Genomic DNA, 19,857 nt, shown 5'->3' with positions numbered 1-19,857 from the left:
AGTAGTTTTTTTCATGGTAGTTCTATAAACAATAGATGGTAATACTAAAAGCGCCATGTTTATTTCTTTCCGTCAATTCGTTGCCGCGGTAAGATTTTTTAAGGTTATTTTATTATCTTGGCGTCTATATACTTTGCCCATTAATTACTAATAATAATCCTTATAAAACATTGTACAAAAAACTAGCTTTACTTTCACGTCCAATCTCCTTCTATTTCAGTGTAAGTGAAGTGGCAGAAGTTGACACTATTGTTTCTGAGATCTGTTCTGTGAGTGTAGCGGTGTTTCGTCAAGATGGGCAAAAAAGTGAGAGAATACAAGTCTGGCGACTTCATTTTTGCCAAAGTTAAAGGATATCCAGCATGGCCAGCCAGGGTAAGTCCATAAAATCCATTAATTGCAGACAGTTCATAGGAAAAACACAAATACTTTGCCTAATTGGAATCTAGCGCGGGAAGGCCTCCTACTGGACGCTTCCAAGGCTTTAATATGAAAAAACTGATTAATGGTCTTCTTAAACATTTATATTATCATATTATGTGCACTACAATAGGCCATCTAGATTAATTACACAAAATCAGAAGATAATACACCCACAATCTCGACCTATTCCAATAGGTCTACGAAATGACGCGTTCTTGTCGTTGTCGGTAGTTTATGCCCGATTTAAAAGATGATTGTTATGCTGCAGATCACCGCATATGTGGGTATGACATCAAGAACTAATGGTTCTGACTTTAAAATTTAAATATCCATAATTTCACAAATTAAGCAAATTGGTTGAATGTTGAAATTAAAAATATACTTTTCATTATTATTTTATTATAACAGCATATGATAACTTAATTGATTTGAAAACTTGCATTTCATTATTAATTGTTTAACCCCTGTTAAACGCACGCAACCTTTTATACCTTAGATGTTTTGGTATAAAAGGCATATGTCGTATGTTTAATACTGTGATACCTTATTCTACACTTTGAAATTTTGTTTAGCTTACTGAAGTATGTTCAAAGTACCTTTTCAAAATAAATAATATAATAGTTACTCCACTTCAGTTTATTCAGTGTCATTACCCTGGTTTGTAAATATATTTCTTTCATGCATAACAGTTTTATGTTTTTCGCATTCATGCATTATTTAGTATAAAAGAAAGACAAACACACTTTTATGTTAGTATAGTATGGTTGTGGATGTATTTGGATTTCTTCACTTATGTTGTATTTCTTGCTCAAAATTGCATTTTGTTACAGGTACAAAAGTTGAATGGAAAGAGGTACTTTGTGTATTTCTATGGGACAGGGGAAACGTGAGTACTTAATTTGTATTATTTGTAATCACTACATACCTAGTATAAAATACATCCACATCTGTCTGTTTCTAAACTTTCTTCTTTAAACAGTGAAAATTGCATCAAAATCTCTTAGGTCGTCACTGTTTATTTAAACAATTTATTCCTTAAGATTTATACATAGAGTATGTGTGTATGATGCGAAGTTAGGATGCTAGTGATGATAGTGATACAATAAAACGTAAATTATAAAGTATTCCTTTTTTCAATGAACATGTAATTCAATTTTTGTGGTCTACAAATTATTTAACTACAAATTTTACGCTTAGGGCTCTCCCATATGGGGCTCCCATGGTAATTTCCCGTCTATTCTACCGTCTGCCAAATTAATAACAATATGTCCAGTAACATACCAAACGTATACACATATATACTCACAAACTTTTGCATTTATAATATCGGTAGGATTAAATTAAATATTATTTATTTCAGCGCAAACCTGCCTCCGAACATGATCTTTGACTATGCAGAAAACAAAGACAAGTTTCTGACCAAAACGGTTAAGAGACGGGACTTCAATGATGGCGTGAAGCAGATTGAGCATGACTTTGCCAATAATGTGCCGTTGGAAGACGTGATTGGTGTGCCTGTAGAGGTTGGTATTAATTTCATTTTTAGGATTACATACCCAAAGGTTAAATGGCACCCTATTATTAAGAATCCACTATGTCTATAGGGATGTATTTCTGTTATAAAATAAATATTTGATGGGGCTCAATAATAATAAGATAGATGAACTATTCATTGCACCATTCACAAAGGATTCATAAGTTTTTTTTTTCTTCAAAATTTTTGACAAGGCTTGAGTCATAACAAGGTATTCAAACGTAATGAGCACAAAGGCATCCCATATTTAAATAATCCTATACAACAAATTGATTTTTTCCCTTGACCTTTCTCTCACTCATTTAGAAAATTATAATAAGTGACATGACTTCTTGAAAAGCCAAGCAATACTCCTGTGATGCCCCTTGTGTAGCATTTATTCTTGGACAGAGGTGAACACTTACCATCAGGTGATCCGCTTGTTCTTTTACCATCCTAATCCGTAAAAAATTATTGAAAATAATAATAATTTAAAAAAGCCTCAGGCATTAAGTCTTTTGCAATAAAGTTATATAAACTAAATAACATATAATAACTCATACCAAACTTACAAACAGGCTCCGGCGGACGGGACAGCGGACGAGACACTCAACGACACAGCGAATGACACCGCCGATGACACCATGGACACCACAGCCGCCGATGATGCAGCTGAGGAGGTAATTAACTTACTGATATTATATGCAGCTAGTATGCTATCCTACTAATATTATAAATGCGAATATTTGTGAACATGTATGTGTATATGTTTGTTTCTCTTTCACGCAAAATCTACTGGACGGATTGTTATGAAATTTAGCACAAGGGTACAATATAACCTGGAATAAATAGGGTACTTTTTATCCCGTAATTCCCACAGGAGCGAAGCCCCGGGGCGACAGATAAACGGAGTCTGACAAATAAACTCGCCTTTGCCTACCGTGAATTTCCCCAGATACATCAGAATTTTGTTATATTTATTACTATTGCCATTAAATTATAAATGGATTCTTCATCGATTTGCACAATTTTAAGCAAATTGTGTAATGATGAAAGGAATCCTATAAAGTACAGTCCGCAGCCAAGGTTGACCTTTTCAGAATAATGTCATCCTGTCGAGTGAACGTACATTTTTTAAAATAATAAACTAGCGACCTGACCCGTCTTCGCTCGGGTAAAATGTTAATTACACACCTAAACCTTCCTCAGGACATCACACTATCTATTGGTGAAAACAGTACAAAAATCCGTCCAGTAGTTTTTGAGTAAATTAGCAGAAAAACTAAGAATTTTTATTTAGAATAATCCACATAAACGCAATATATGAAAAAGAAAGTATCAAATAAAATATTTTCTGTAACAAATAATGAAAATGATATAACAAATAATTAATGCTTGCATGCGATGTTGTGATGCTGCAAGCGTCATTTGGTTCCGTTCCTTTCCTATGACGTACAGAACCCTAATTTAGCTGCCGTTTCGTTTCAGAATACCACAAACACGACAGCACAGAATGAGACCGCTGTTGAAGACTCAGACGATACTGGCGCTTTAGTAATTGATGAAGGCAATAAGGTAAGCTCATTGTGCTTGCTATACATTATCGCCATACATTTTGTCGATATTTGGCGATAAATAAAAGCAGTCATACAAACTACGCAGCGTTTATGCATTCATTTGTCCGAGTTCGGCTATAGTTTGCAGCCATTCATTACATATGGCCACGCTAATAACATTATGTAGCGCCATCTATCCACATAGACAACGTCTAAACGCAACGACGATATAACACGCACAGATGGTTCGCAATACTGTAGACAGATGGCGTTACAGTCGACTCACGGTAGAAACTAACAAGTCTAAAACGCGCAGTTGAAGTGTTTACGATTGCATGCATATAAACAACCTCCGACATGACACCATCGTAACCTCGCGGTTCCAGAACGCTAGGGAAGATTTCCCTCCTTTGTGGTAGTTGTAAGTTATACTAATCCTAATTAATATTATAACTGCGATAGTAAGTGTGTTTGTTATCTCTTCACACTTTATATACTCAATCGGTCTTCTTGAAATTTGCATACATGTAGTTTGAAGTACGGAGAAGGTTGGTGAACCCTTCGTCTCGGAAAAACAACTATTCTCGTTGAAATCACGTGACCGGAGCCGCGGGCGAAAGTTAGTGTGCATTTAATGGTTTTGTATTGAATATTGTATCGTTTTCAATCAACAGAAAGGCAAAAAAGCAAAACTTGACCCAAAGCCAAAAGACACTCCTAAAGCGAAGGAGCCCAAGACTCCTCGTGGCAAAGCCAAGAAGGAGGAAGAGGCTAGAGAAGAAGAGGAAGAGAAAGGGAAGAAAGAAGAAGAGCTTGTCAGCAGGAGCGGAAGGAAAATACGTCCGAAGAGGTAACAATATACATTATGAGAGCTATTTTTTAATTAAACTGAATATTTTGCCAAAATATCCACAGGCAATATAGAGAAAAAAATTGCCAAAAAGAAAAGTCTTCGCTCGGGTAAAACTGTAATAAATTATATACACGTAAACTATACTCAGGAATCACACTATCTATTGGTGAAAACCATACAAAAATTCGTCAAACTGGTATACAAAAGTGGGATTCGAACCTGGGACCTTTCATTCACAGGTGAGTGCCTTAACCGCTGGACCAACACTGCTTCGCTGTCTATAAAGAGTAGAAAATGGATTTTTAACAAACTATTTTTTTTTTTGCAATTGCAATTTCAAATAGAATGTTCATTATTGGTTGATAGCGTTCTCATTTTATTTTCTATTCTTTAAAGACATATTTTAGGTTTGAATATTATAAAATCTTAACCTAATATCATAAATGCGTAAGTAAGTTTCTACTCAACAAATCTTCTTGAAATTTCTCACACTTCATTCTGGGAAAAGATACATTTCCCGTGGGGAATTGGCGCGGGCGAAACCGCTAATTTTTCACAATTTTCTTGGATCAATGTGTTCAAAATGTTGGTCTTAAAATTACACCAATATTTAATATTGATCCATATAGTAAAAGCCATTTGCCGAAATATATTGATTAAGATTTACATTAGATTTGCGATTGTGGCTTACATGTCTGTATGAAGGTATGTTACGCAAACATTATATATGATAAAAAAATAAATAAAATGTCTTTCCTGTTTGTCCCACTATTTCTTTTTGTCTGTTTTGTGCTATGGTGTTCTATATTTTGGCATTAAATTATTTATATTTCAATTATTCTATTATAATTAAGTCTAGGTTATAATTTAAATATTTTTTTATAAAGCATTATAATTTAGTTATCACGTTGCAGGTACATAGACGAACAGACAGAAGAAAACTCGACGCTGCCGTCGCCGGCGCCGAAGAAGCGTCGCGGCGCTTCTCCCACAGCGGAGAAGGAGAATGTCAAAGAGAAGTCCATTGAGAAGACTGCAAAACATTATAATACTGTATCACAGGTGAGGAATAAATAAATAAATATATTAGAACAAATCACACAGATCGAGCTAGCCCCAAAGTAAATTCGAGACTTGTGTTATGGGATACTAACTCAACGATACTATATTTTATAACAGATATCAACCAAGACTCGGTCTAATCAGAAAAAGATCATTGAGAAAGAAGAATTAAATTAATTTATGAAAATTAAATTTAAAAAAATTTAGAAACCCCTTGTTTATGTCATCACTTCATCTGCTAGAAAAGAGCTGGCGGGTTCCAAACGCCTGAACGCACATTGTCCAAACATAACTAAGAACACTCTCGATTAAATTCTTTTAAATATATGTATATATAATGGCTATATGTGATATATTATTGTATTTTTTCAGTCTGAATTAGAAGACTTGAAGGAGCCATATAAACCGGGTGAGTTGAATTGTATTTTTTTAATCTCTCTCTGTCATACTCACGTGATACCAGATTCATTCGCGGCCATGACGCCCCAAAGCCAGAAGTTCCTGTAAAACTGAATGGTAAAATTTTGCAGATCGCTTTTGATTTTACAATCGGCCGTCAGTCTGACGTAAACTCTCTTTGGGGATATTGTTGCCGCTGCTGTTATGACTTATTCACTATATTATATCATCCACAGGATGTGCAACATTTTAGGGTAGAACCACAAACAACATTGGAAATTTTATTACCTACTTACTTAATTTTAAAGAAACAACAGATAATATCAAGAAGAATAAATTATTTACGGCAACTAAGGGAAATAATATTGAAATAATAGTGCCGAATTAAAAAAAAAAAAGGAGTTTCTTTGCTGCACGATTTTCCCGGCAATTTAAAAATAAGTTATTCCAAATTCAAATCATGGTATTGAACCGCGTATTCCCGCTTGGCGTGTTGCGAATACAAAGATAACAAAAATATTTTATTGTTAAAACGAAATGGATGGTTTTATGAACGGTTCTGAATTATTTAGCCAAGATATTTTTAGCAAATTCGACGAAAATTATAAAGTAGAGAATGCTACAAAATTGAATAGTAACGTTATGAGTCAAAATGAAGACGGTATAGAAGCATCAGGTAAATGATTTTCGAATTCATTCTATTTTTTTATTTCATGGAAACAGGATTTTCAGGTCTATGCCTATTTATTAGGTAATTTGATACAATAAAATTAAACTCGACTAAATCAACATACTTTTAATTAATTGAATTTGATTGTTATAATTTGATTTGAAGCCTAATCTTCATTACAAGTTTCTAATTAAAAACATTGTGTGAGAGAGAGAAACTCTCATCTCCGCATGATTGATTCCTTTTTGTTCGTGGCCCTGAAGCCCGGCGTCAGCGTAAAAAATAACCTTGAAATTTTGATGATTCGGCTGTTATTTTACAACTGAGAAGAAACTTCCTTGAGAATGCTGTCATTGCCTAAGAGCTGCCTAGGCTATGTGTCCCACGAGAGGATACGTAGTTGTCCTATTCTAGGGCGCAACCACACGCCACATTTAAGATTAAAGACTTCAAGAGGAGGAGGTTCTCTGTTCGTCTCTTTATATTTTTACTAGCTGTGGTTCGCGGCTCCGCTTGCAGCAAAAAATTGCTTATGTCACTCCACCGCCAACGACCTGCGCACAAAAAAAATATGTACAAACAAACAGACACACTTTCGAATTTATAATATTATTATGAAATCGATGTGTGGATTTATTTGACAAATATTTTAAAATTAAATACTATGTAAATTTTTCTCAATTGCAGCTGCGAAAACTCATGAAAATACTCAAAATGCTCCCAAAATAGTGCCTAGGTTTGGTAAAAAGAAAAAAATGGAGGCGAAGAAACCTCAAGTTTTAAAACCTAAAAAGTTTGTTCCCCCTACGAAACTAACAGAAAACCAAGCAAAAAGCAATGTAGTCATAGAAAAATCTCAAAAGATTGCACAGAAAATTACTAACAATTCACTAAATTCTAAAACTATAAAACAAACAGACATAAATAAATCTAACCAAGAAGCAGATCTAACATATTGTTCAAGAAATAACCAACATTTGTCACAAACATCTCAAAATAAATTATGCGCAGATATAAATAATTTATATCAGGATTTGATACAAGATAACACTCAAATCGAGCCTATACATGATTATTTCTTGCAACCAACACCTAAAATAGTCGAAAATTGCGATGAAATTATGAATCCGATAAATTACAATGATTTTCAAATTGGCAATATCGACCAATACTTACCAAAATTTGATGCGGATACTCAATTGATTAAATTAAAGAGAAATAAGAAATTCAAAACTGATATTGGAGATATTATATTCGGGTCATTGAACGTGCTCAATGACGAAGAAATCAACCAAGATTTATCTGATAGATCGTCTTTAAATTTGTCCCAAAGTCAAAATGAGTCGTTTTGTTCTGTCAAATCATTAAAAAAGACTTATAAAGATTTGGACATGAAGAGTTTCGAAGTTAGCTCAAAAGCTAATCTTGCTAAAGGAAATACTGAAGTGATGGCTCACAAAATACGTGAGGGAGATGACTTTTTCAATTTGTTTCGTAATAACACTATTAAGAATATAGGACAACCGGTGGCTATGTCAATTGAAACAGATGATATGGGTTTTAAAGTTAAATATGCTGAGTATATGAAGAAGAATATGATAGAGAAAGAGGAATTTGGCGGTGCAAAAGATGTCTATTTTAGAATTTTGCAAATGTATCCGGAAGAAAATAAAAATTTGTTTAAAAAAATGATGTAGTCAAAAACTGATTTTAATATTGTATGTCACATATATTATTTTTGTTTTTATAAATAAATTAGTTTCTATGTAAAACTTTTGTATCAATCCATACTAATATTATAAATGCGATAGTCTGTCTGTCATGCTTTCATGTCTAAACCGGTGGGCCGATATTTTATGAAATTTGGAATAGATAATTAGTTAACCCGAGGTCGAGCGAGGGGTGTTGAATGCAAAATCTGGGCCTCTCCCATTTTAACCAGAAAACATGCCTTGTATAAATAGTAATATATCATCAATATATATAAAATTCTTTCGTATATGCCTTTCAGACAACGCACAATCGCAACTAGGAGACAGATGAAATTTGGTGTGTAGGTTCCTTGAGACTCCCAAGGATTTTACATAGCAAATAATGTACGAATTCGCGAGCAAAAGGCGATGTGTGGTCCTGCCCAGAAATAGGACCACTCCATATCCTCTCGTACATGTCGTACGAGGCGACTAAGGGACAACAATAGCATTCCTAAAGAGGGCTGACGTCAAGGAGGCAAAAGGTTGTAGAATCACAGACTAATCTTAAAGATCTTATTGCATTCAATGCGTGACTGAGAATCATATCCGTGCAGTGAACTATTCAGGAATTCCCATGTCGGGAGCCGTTCCTGGGTGCACCATCATGCAAAGAAACCATTGTCATCCAAACGTGCTTCCAATGATATCTGCATCAAAATTGACAAGATCCCCACCCAAACATATACATACATACATTGCAAGTTAAATGTAATCTTGTAATAGAACTACAATAATCTATTCCCTTTGCTCCAGATGACGCGGAAAAGGAGAACATACTAATTACATACCTGCCCACCGGACAGTACATTGGGATAAAACTGTTCCAATCAAGGCCAACCAGTTTTAAGAGCGAAAACGCGAGGTTACAATGGGATAAGCAAGCTGCTTCCAACGCTGTCACCTTGAAATTACAACTAGGTATGTATATATATATATCATTGTTTCTATATAAATTTCATACTAGTTTTGGGATTAAAAGGTTTCAATTAGGAGCTTCCAGCTTTAAGAATGAAAACTGGCGTATCTAGATACGTTTTCCTGGAGGGAAAACTAGCCCCTCCTGGAAAACATATACGCCCAGGTTACAATGGCATAAGCAAGTGGCTTCTAATTCTATCTACCTTCAAGTTAACTAGGTATGTATATCATGGGTTTCAATGTAAAACTGTTCCAGTTTGTGACATGTATATTGAAGTATGGAGAAGGACGTAGGGCATAGAGACTAACATCTTTTGTTCTACAACTTTTGTCTAAACGTAATAAATTTTCCATCCCAGAAAAATATATGTTTTCGTGGGAAAATTACGCAGGCGAAGTTTATTTTTATTTATTTTCCGTCCGGCCCGCGATACAAGCTCAATTATTATTATACAGGGTTACTGGTATCTAACGCATAATCTTCCAAAGGGGCATAGAGACTAACAATAATAACGTAATAAATTTTCCTTTTTTTAGTTTTAATGTCGTTTCTATAAAACGTTACCTCTATGTTCGATTCCGCTACATGTCGCTACTGTACTGTCTCGTATTGCTTGGCTATTACATAGAGTTAAGATGTGTAGAATCGCAAATTAGATTTTTTTTTATATGAAAAAAAACTACGAATCCCGAAGTCGTAGAATAAAAGTTCTTCTTTTGATGTACCCAAGTAATCTTTAGGAGGTTTTGCGTTTGATACCAGTAACGCTGTATATTAGTGTGGTAAGTAGTTAAAAAAGTTGTCTTTATGATTTTATGTTGTTTTTTTTTTTCAGAACGTAGTCAAATAAAACCGGAATCGGTTCTAGCACAGCTGGTCATGGACCTCAACCTCACTGATGAGGAGAAGACCACCTTGGACAAGGAGAGGGAAACTGGTGAGACGTGAGACTGCCTACTGCCTCTCCCTTTGGATATTGAAAATTTGTGAATAGGATAAGATTTTTTTTGATGCCTCGATGGGTTTGAAGGCGTTTGATGAGAATTAGATATTGTGACGAGAATTTCATATTTCTGTAGAGGAACTAGTATTATCTACCATTCACTAAATGTACTGACGTATTTTGGTATCAAAGAAAGATCTTACTTGCGTAAGAGCTGCCAAATTAGTATGAACTTTGTTTTGAAAGATTACAGTTGATTTTGTTTTGTGTGTCGTATTCGTGAACGTTAAAAAGTAAGAGAATGAAATGAATACCTACCAAATTTCGTTATTGATGCTGGCCACTTACTTCATTTTAGTTTCGGTTCAGCAAAATACAAATTTAAATTAGGAATTCTAAAATCGAATTTTAAAATGTAGACTAGCAGGGCCGGGCTCAGCGGCATCTTCGCTTGATCCCAGTTGCATATCCAGCTGTGATAGCCGGGGTCCACAAAAAAAAAAGAACTAAATCATTTTCAAGATTCGGTCGCCTGACGTCGACTCTCTTTGGGAATGCTTTTGTTGCCTATCAGCAATGAGGTATTTTTGTCCTTTAGTCGCCTGAATAACATCCACGGTAGGCTATTGGTCCTATTATTGGTTCTATTGTAGGGCGGAATCACGCGCCACCTTTATTTACTAGTGGCCCATCCCAGCTTAACATAATAAATGACACAACTAAACCTTCCCCAAAAATCACACTATCTCTTGATGAAAAACCGCATGAAAATCCGTGCAGTATTTATTTTATCGCGAACAAACATACAGACGCGTAGAGGACTTTGTATTATATTATGTAAGGATCTAAATATAATTTTATTGTTATTTGCAGAAGAGAAGAAGTCGCGGGTACAATTCCTGAAGACGGAGATGAAATTGATAGAACTAGACGCTAAGATTAAAACATGCCTGTGTCTGGAGAAGGCTGATACTGAGTTGTGTCTCAAGTTGCTGGACGAGTTGATGGGTGAGTGAGTTTGTAGGGTTATATCGTTGAGGGAGAAAACTATAGACATCGCCATATAATTCGTTTCGATCATACAAGAAGGATGTGTATTAGAAACACAAGAAGAACAGAGGGACAGAATGCATTATAAGATATTCTTCATAGTCGTATTCCTCATGACTGAGGGTCGTAGTTATTACGTGGAATGAAACACACATTGCTTTCTTAGCAATATTAAAGGAGTGGTTTGCCATTGCCTTCTCCATTGCACACACAAGTTAATAAACAAATAGTGTGCAGGTTTCCTCGCGGTGTTTTCCTTCACCGGAAGCAAGTGATGGTCTATGAAAACTACATGATTATACAGGTATACCAACTCATGTGGCTTTAACCATTACACCACCACTGCTTCAACATAAATATAAATAAATATACACAGATTGAACTAGCCCCAAAGTAAGTTCGAGACTTGTGTTATGGGATACTAACTCAACGGTGTTATGGGATACTAACTCAACGGTACTATATTTTCAAATACATAGATAAACATCCATATATAGATAAACATCCAAGACCCGGGCCAATCAGAAAATGATCATTTTCCATCATGACCCGACCGGGGTTCGAACCCGGGACCTCTCGGTTCAGAGGCAAGCACTTTACCACTGCGCCACCGAGGTCGTCATACATGGCATGATTAGACAGATGTGGTTTTCATAGCTGTATAGGGTATAGTCTAATTTAAAATCTGGTATAGGTTTCATCGCGATACGTTGTTTAGAACCCGAGATGTTGACATTAATAATAGCGGACGCACTAAATTAACGCGAGCGAATCTCAGCAATTATAATATAAAATTTGACGTGAAAAAATGTCTTCTTCTGGATTAATTAGATTTGATTTGACCTATTTTTTTACAGAACTAGAAGTGAAGCCCTTGATGCTGCTAAAACACCCGACTTGCGTGGAGACAGTCAAGCGTATGAGGGCATATGTTGGCAACACTCCCTCTTGGGACTTGAGCGAAAGTGCCGCATTACAGTTCAGCAAACAAGCTCTACGTATCAGGAAATTGGCTGACACGCTGTACAAGAATATGAAGGTAAATATTCAAGGTGATTTCTTATACATTGGCATTATTTTATTTACATGCTCAGTCGATGGTACTGAACAACTTTTCGTATGGAAGCAACATTGAAATCGTGGAAAAAAAATCAGCTGATCCATACATTTTCCACAAGTTAGGTATTTAATTTTATATAGAACAGCTGACATTTTTTCGCGATTTCGGAGTTACCCCCATAATAAAAGTTGTTCAGAATTATGGACTGAACATACAGACAAAATATTGCCATTGTATTAAAAGTCACCTGTATATAGATGCTTGCTTCCATTAGAATTTGAAAATTCGTAATCACTATGTGCTATTTCAGGTTTTTTTTTTCACAAATTTTATCCGTTCAGTAAAATTGGCTACTTGACTGGGGAAAAAATAAATTTATCGAGGTATTAAATAATAAAAAAAATGATACATTTTGGTTCGCGAAGTCTAATAAATAAAATATAGGGACAAATCACACAGATTGAGCTAGCCCAACCAAGCAAAGTAAGCTCTAGACTTGTGTTATGGGATACTAAGTCAACGATACTATATTCTATAACTTTTAAGTTCGCGGCGAACAACTAGTAATTTTACATGATAGATTTATGTTTATAATGTACCAAATATTATTATTTCTACTATTATTTAATTGCTGTACCTTCATAGGAGCTGTTCACAACACCAGACGGTCTATCGTTCTGGGAATATTTCTCGGAGCGAGTGTCGCAGTTTAAGAAAGTGACCGCTAAACTCACGGCCGACGAGTTGCTGGAGATGGTGCACGAGCCTTTGGGTGAGTGTCAACGTCATCATCAGCCTTTTAAATATATTTACTTGCACACTTTCTAGATTAATAAAAATGTTATAGAGCACTTCATACTCGACTTCTATAAATGACGACCTCGGTGGCGCAGTGGTAAAGTGCTTGACTCTGAATCGAGAGGTCCCGGGTTCGATCCCCGGTCGGGTCATGATGGAAAATGATCTTTTTCTAATTGGCCCGGGTCTTGATGTTTATCTATGTATGTATATGTTATAAAATATAGTATTGTTGAGTTAAAGTATCAGTTTTATCTTCATAGTAAGGTGGCCTGCTTAAATAAAATAAATAAAATAAATAAATATATTAGGACAAATCACACAGATTGAGCTAGCCCCAAAGTAAGTTCGAGACTTGTGTTATGGGATACTAACTCAACGATACTATATTTTTATAACATATACATATATAGATAAACATCCAAGACCCGGGCCAATCAGAAAAAGATCATTTTCCATCATGACCCGACCGGGGATCGAACCCGGGACCTCTCGGTTCAGTGGCAAGAACTTTACCACTGCGCCACCGAGGTCGTCATTAAAAACATCGATTACATTGAATGAATCGATACGGACTTGAAACATATGTGAATAATAATATTCACACGAGAAGTTAATAACTAGCTGCGCGCTCCGGGGCTTCTCTCCCGTGGGAATTTCGGTATAAAAAGTACCCTATGTGTTATTCCAGATTATATTCTACCCGCGTACCAAATTTCGTAACAATCGGTCCAGTAGATTTTGCGTGAAATAGTAACAAACCGACATACATACGCACACATCCTCACAAACGTTCGCATTTATAATATTAGTAGGTATTTTACAGACTTTTTATCCTGAAATTCTTACGGGAGCGATGCCCCAGGGCGCATCTAGTACACAATGTGTTTTACACACCAGTTAGCTAAACTGTCAATATATGTGTAACTAAATAAAAATATTCTTATTTCATTACATTTTCCGTTCCAGAAATGTCAGTACCGACATCACACAACATGAAGAGTGCGATCGAGACGGCCAACGAGGAAGAGAAAGACAAAACAGAGGAGAAGGAGAAAGAGAAGGAGGATGACAACAATCAGAAGAAAAAGACACCTGGTTAGTTTATTAGGAAAATAACCGTGTAAAATATATCAATACTAATATTATAAATGTGAAAATCTGGATCCAGCCGTGAAAGCGGAACAGATAATTGAAAGCTCCCGTTCAAAAATACGGTATTCTTTTTTTTTTTAAATCATAATGGGCGGTGAAAGTTTGTGTTTCGCTTTCATCGAGAAACTCACGAGGGCGAAACTCCGTGCTATATGTAGCATAACTGATAAAATAAATTATATTAGTCCCACTAAACTATAGGAAATAAAGGAATTACGTCTTAACAAAATGTTGTTTAGCCTGATGAGTCATTTCCTGTTGAAGTGTAAAAATCGAAGATCTGGAATACCTGAAGACGGGGAGTCATAATGTTTCAGCTATATAAAAGTTAAAGTGTGTTTGTTTATGGTGATTTTAGGTGTGGAGATAGTTGACGAGCTGGAGTGTCATAGGCTACTTTTTGCCGCGGGCGAAACCGCAGGCAACAGCCAGTAACTAATAAAACACAATCACTGGTAATATCATAAAGTTAATGTTTCAGTGAAACCAAAGAAACAAGTGAACAATACGCCGTCGAAGGCGACCAAGCGGCAAAGCTCGAGGAACAAACAGGAGGAGAAAGAAAAGGAGGTAGAGAAGGAGAAAGAGAAAGAAGACGAACAGACAGAAACACCAATGGAGACTGACGCCGTGAACAGCGAAGAGGCTACTAGTGACAAAGGTATACGAAAAATGACTAATAATCATAAACTAGATAACGCGCGCGGCTCCGTTCGCGTATATTTCCTGCCCTATGTCCTTCACCGTAATTAAACTTCATGTATGCAAAATTTCAAGAAGATTGGTTGAGTTAGATACGAGCGTGAAGAGGTAACAAACAACTTACTTTCGCATTTATAATATTAGTTGCGATGTGAAAGTTTGGATGTGTTAGAATATTTGTTAATCAAGCAAAAGATTTCTATAATAAACTAACTACGCCCCGGGACTCCGCTTCCGTGGGAAATTCGGAATAAAAAGTACCCTGTGTGTTATTCCAGGTTATATTCTACCCGTGTACCAAATTTCATTACAATCAGTCCTGTAGATTTTGCGTGAAATAGTAACAACATTTTAATATACATTCGCTATTAATACAGAAGCAGAGAGTAATGCAACTAAGAACAATGAAGAACAAACGAAAGAGAAAGAAATAGAAAAGGAACCAGAACACAATGACAAAGACAAGGGCAGCGATACCAATGTGAAAGTGAGCGAAAACAGCGAACCAATAGAAAAAGCTAATGACATTGTAAAAGACATAGAAGCTGATAGCGATGACAAAAATAAAGATTTAGCAAAAGATAAAGAAGGGAACAAAGAAAAAGAGACAAAAAATAAGAACGGGAAAGAGAAAGAAACGAAAAGTAAAGACGGTAAAGAAATAAAAGAAAAAGACGCGAAAGATAATAAGGAAAAAGGTAAAGATGCAGATAAGGAAAGTAAAGAAGACAATAAAGAGGAGAAGGAGAAAGAGAAGGAAATCGGAGAGCCCAGAGCGAAGCGATCGAGAGAGGTAAAATTCATATGATAAATTTTATTTATTTTACAGACAATCATAACATTCTTAAGAGTTACCCAAGCCGATGGAAATTTCGGGCTAAAATGTACCCTACGTGTTATTCCATAGGGTATAGCAGTTATATTCTACCCATGTACCAAATTTCATATGAATCGGTCCAGTAGATAATGCGTGAAGAGGTAACAAACTTACTTTCGCATTTGTAATATTAGTTGGGATTTATGCTTACTACAAATGGCTTCAATTCTCCTTCGTATCGGTCTAATCACTCCCATTTTCTACACATTTAAATGCGACTTCTGGGAATTTCTACGTGCGGACTGCACGAAATAACAAAAGAAATTAACAACACTCAACGGCCCACACTAAAGCTTTGAGCTTGTCCGTAGAACCATAGCAACCAAACGGCTGAACCGACCTTGTTGGGTTGTGATCGAGAGTACTCTTAGCTATGTTTGGAAAATGTGTTTTCAGCCGATTGGAAATCGTCAGCTCTTTTCTAGTGGATAATAGGGTACTAAAAATTTGGGAGTCGGAAGTTTTTATTATAATACTAGCGCCGCAATCCGCCTTCGCTCGGGTGCAACATTATGTTCATTAAAAACCTCTTTTATCACTGTATGTATTTAAAAAAAAACGCATATGAATCCGTAGTTTTAAGATCTTAATATACTATGGACAGACAGAGGGAAGCGACTTAGTTTTATATTATGAAATGAAATAATTATTTTGTTTTGCAGAGCAAGAAGACTGAAGCGCCGCCGCCGCGGTCACCCGCGAAGAGAAAGTCCAAATTCTAAACGTTGGTCGGGAATTATTTTTTATACTAACAACGCACAACGTGAAGGATTCTAGTTTTAAGACATACTGACGATGTTCTGTGCGTTCGGAATGCTGTACAAAACACGTGTAATTAAAAAAAAATGTTATGTCGTTAATCCGTTAAAATAAAAAGGTTTAGAATAACTTTTATTCTCATAAGAATTACAAAAAAATAATTCACTTACTGAGAAAACTTACTATTTAGAAAAATATTGCAATGAGCATGAAATACAATTAAATATCACAAAAACATAGCTTCAAACTTCGACACTATCACACAATCAAAGATACAATATAAAACTTCAGAGGGTAGACTGCGCAAAATATATTATTGTAATCGACAGATAATCCAACTGAACCCGATAATTTTTAAAGCTACATGTTCGAGACATCAGACGATGTAGACTATACAAATATTTTATCAGCAAGCGATGAAACAGGTGTTTAAAATAATATTTTTTTGCTCGCAATTTTTGATGTTACACTTGGCTTCATGTGTGTTGCAAGATGTCGCATGAAACGCGTGAGTTGATCTTTACATATCAGCCTTATTACAGCGCTCAGCTTCGCCTCACGTGAAAATCCTGGTATATAATTAATCGGCATGTAATATTGTACGTCTTAATTACCCACAATAATAAAAAGTATTATTTTTAACTAGTCAAAATTTTAATTCAATTACAACATTAGATAATTTGTTATTTAGAGACATTTTCGAAAATTCCAAATGTATTCGAATTGACCAGAAACATCGTCAGTGCTCTATTTTAACAATGAAATTAGTTTTAAAAGAAAAAAAAAGTTGTACAATGCAAAGTTTTTGTTTTACCATGTGTAATATGTTGGTATATCATCCTTGACATCAAGCCAGCATTTCTTTGGTTTGCTTTTTCTGCCAGGAGCAGGCGGAAACGGCATAGCCAGACATTTATTTCCTGCGTGATAAATAATTATACCATAACAGACATCCAAAACCAATATACTTACAAAAAGTCCTATTTTCTGTGAAATTTTTTCAAGCGAGGAAAATTGTTTTTGGCGAATTGCAATTTTTTGGCCATTGCAATACCAAATAGAATGGTCAGGATTGGTTGATAAACACTTAGTGTTGCCAGCGTTTAGGAGACAGCGCCCACTTTTATTTTCTTCACTATGTTGACAGCCTAAAGATTTTTAATATCACAGAATATATAATACTTCCAGTTCTAATATGAAATGCGCGATAAGCATATTTAAATTATTATTTTTTCCTATCAACGTAAATTGCTGTAGTGTGGAGCGAATTATTGAAACTAGGACAAAACTATAATTCATTATATTAACTATGAAAATTCCGATCTTTATATATATTTTGTAAATTATCTTTTATTTAGATCTTGTTAAATTGAAATATGAGAAGCATGCTTTTTTTTGTCGCGAAAAGTATATTTTAAGTGATTGTGTATATTTTTAGATCATTGTTTTGTCACATATGTATTTTTAACATTTAAGTATATTATTATGTTCCATAATATAAAAAAAATTACCCTTCGTCAGTACGTGAAACTCCCGACATTCGACATTCAACTTACCGTCCAGCGCTGAAAATGCAATGATGAATATTCTATGTTTTATGCCAGCGAATTTTCAACGCTCATAGAAAATGCGACCGTGCAGTTAAGTTATTGGGTCTCAATTCTGACGTTGATAAAAATTATATTTTCATTTTCTCATAGATTATAACATATAAGTAAATAGAACTAACGATACAAAATTTTGGCAAAACGTTAGAAGAAATGATTGCATTATGCTATTTACAAATTCGCTGTGACACGAAATATAATTTCTTGTCGGAATTTTCCACTTTATGCTTCATCAAATCCCAATTCAGTCAATAATGGACTGTTTGCCTCTGTATTAGCGGTAAATTTGCAATGAATTTGGTTAGTTCGATGTGCGGTCGACTGTAATTACTGCTATCTTTGTCTAACATTAGATGAAAAAGAACAACATTATTGATGATTTATGTCAAAAATGATAGTAATTTAATGTGCATATAACTTTTTCAATTGCGCGCGTCTTTATAATAAGCTGTTACGTCTTATTGTACATTACAAAAGTTCTGTGTTTGCCAGCGCAGTAGACAATTTTATAACGACTAGCGGCTCATCCCGGCTTCGCTCGGGTAAAAACATAAATTACACTCATAAACTTTTCTCAGAAATCGCACTATCTATTGGTTAAAACAGCATGAAAATGTGTGCAGACGTTTCTAGAGTTTATCGCGATCATATAGACAGACGCGGCAGTGGATTTTATAATATATGTTTGTATTTTGCTAGTGCGCAGGCAAACAGTTTTCTTTCGTGCCAAGGATTAAACTATGAAAAGTAAAAAACTTTCTATACAGAGAAGTCAGTTTTATACAGACGCGTATAGTTCCTATTGGTCAATTGCGCTGCGACATCCTTCGTTATTTTATACTCTTCCGTCATTTGAAGTTTTGACGTACGTAATCGCATGTCAGTGTCAAACCCTATAGAAAACAACGGAGCTACAACGCGGTGCGACAAAGCGCGACTGAGCAATGGGAACGCGCCATTTAATTTATTAATGTTATTTTCTGTCTACTCCAACTTTATATTACAAAACAATCTATAAGAGTTTCATTTTGTATGTGTAGATTGCACATTTTTTATAATATTTTTGCAGCCGGTTGAATTAATGTTCGAAATCTTTGCTTCCGATATAAAATATATTGAAAGCATCAAATCATTGCATTTGGTGCAAAACGTGGTTATATATCAGTTTTTTAGATTTAAGATTATAGAAGTACATTTAGTATATAAATTTTTATCAGTATAGTTATAGGAGATATAAATTCATTGTAAATAGTTACAATAAAGACATGATACTGGACATTTCTTACGGAGTGGTTTTATTTTTTACTATTCACATGTATGATTTCTAAGATACCTATCATTATTGATGACGTCAGTGGCGCAGTGGTAATGTTGTCTCTGAAACGAGAGGCTCTAGAGTTCGATAATATCGTTGAGTTAGTGTCCCATAACACATATCTTTATTTATTAATTAGATTCATACTGCACAGCTTTCCGTGTCGATGGCAAATTTGAAAACTATTGGTTACTAAAAATATTTTCATGCCAGAACAAAGACACTTCGATGGCCACTTTTGTGCTGGGGCCGTTTGGTCAGGCTTAAAGAATAGAAATGGTAGATTAGTAGCCAAGGGCTGTAAGGCATCAATTGCAGCCCGAGCAGCGATGGCGTCTATAGCACAAGGGTGCAATTGATGCTTACACCCGAGCTAACTACTCTTCTTTACATCTCGATTGTGAGGTAACTAGAAAAAAAACGTAATTATAAAACAATCCGA

The 19,857-nt window shown here is 35.3% G+C and overlaps 2 protein-coding genes and 1 non-coding gene across 4 annotated transcripts; all 3 read left to right on the top strand.

Moving 5' to 3' along the window:
* Nucleotides 1-19,385, top strand: Jasper (JIL-1 anchoring and stabilizing protein). 2 transcript variants are annotated; one of them, XM_053765379.1, is made up of 18 exons: nt 1-88; nt 221-375; nt 1,254-1,309; nt 1,784-1,946; nt 2,515-2,616; nt 3,425-3,511; nt 4,167-4,342; nt 5,260-5,407; nt 5,780-5,816; nt 8,984-9,148; nt 9,985-10,086; nt 10,966-11,100; nt 12,000-12,181; nt 12,848-12,974; nt 13,970-14,098; nt 14,637-14,816; nt 15,235-15,650; nt 16,397-19,385. In XM_053765379.1, exons 2-18 carry the CDS (start codon nt 295-297, stop codon nt 16,454-16,456), a joined length of 2,346 nt encoding a protein of 781 aa, XP_053621354.1. In that variant the 5' UTR covers nt 1-88; nt 221-294; the 3' UTR covers nt 16,457-19,385. The 2 variants fall into 2 exon arrangements, with proteins under 2 accessions (XP_053621354.1, XP_053621353.1); XM_053765378.2 differs by lacking the exon at nt 1-88 and having other exon boundaries at nt 91-375.
* Nucleotides 6,199-8,258, top strand: LOC128681471 (uncharacterized). Its single transcript, XM_053765380.2, has 2 exons — nt 6,199-6,482; nt 7,164-8,258. The coding sequence occupies exons 1-2, from the start codon at nt 6,344-6,346 to the stop codon at nt 8,171-8,173; spliced, it is 1,149 nt and encodes a 382-aa protein (XP_053621355.1). The 5' UTR covers nt 6,199-6,343; the 3' UTR covers nt 8,174-8,258.
* Nucleotides 13,080-13,152, top strand: TRNAQ-CUG (transfer RNA glutamine (anticodon CUG)). The gene has a single exon. It is a non-coding gene; the product is annotated as a tRNA-Gln (tRNA).
* Nucleotides 19,386-19,857: the final 472 nt, after the last annotated feature.

This window comes from Plodia interpunctella, chromosome 27, assembly GCF_027563975.2.
Source record: "Plodia interpunctella isolate USDA-ARS_2022_Savannah chromosome 27, ilPloInte3.2, whole genome shotgun sequence".
Lineage (NCBI taxonomy): Eukaryota > Metazoa > Arthropoda > Insecta > Lepidoptera > Pyralidae > Plodia > Plodia interpunctella.
This window is presented reverse-complemented; position numbering and strand designations above follow the sequence as displayed.

Excerpts from the sequence above, each read along its gene's own strand:
- Jasper (XM_053765379.1), top strand. The coding sequence starts at position 295 with ATGGGCAAAAAAGTGAGAGAATACAAGTCTGGCGACTTCATTTTTGCC. Across the intron at positions 4,343-5,259 it reads AGGAAAATACGTCCGAAGAG|GTACATAGACGAACAGACAG; the intron begins GTAACAATATAC and ends ATCACGTTGCAG. Across the intron at positions 5,817-8,983 it reads GAAGGAGCCATATAAACCGG|ATGACGCGGAAAAGGAGAAC; the intron begins GTGAGTTGAATT and ends CCTTTGCTCCAG.
- LOC128681471 (XM_053765380.2), top strand. The coding sequence starts at position 6,344 with ATGGATGGTTTTATGAACGGTTCTGAATTATTTAGCCAAGATATTTTT. Across the intron at positions 6,483-7,163 it reads AGACGGTATAGAAGCATCAG|CTGCGAAAACTCATGAAAAT; the intron begins GTAAATGATTTT and ends TCTCAATTGCAG.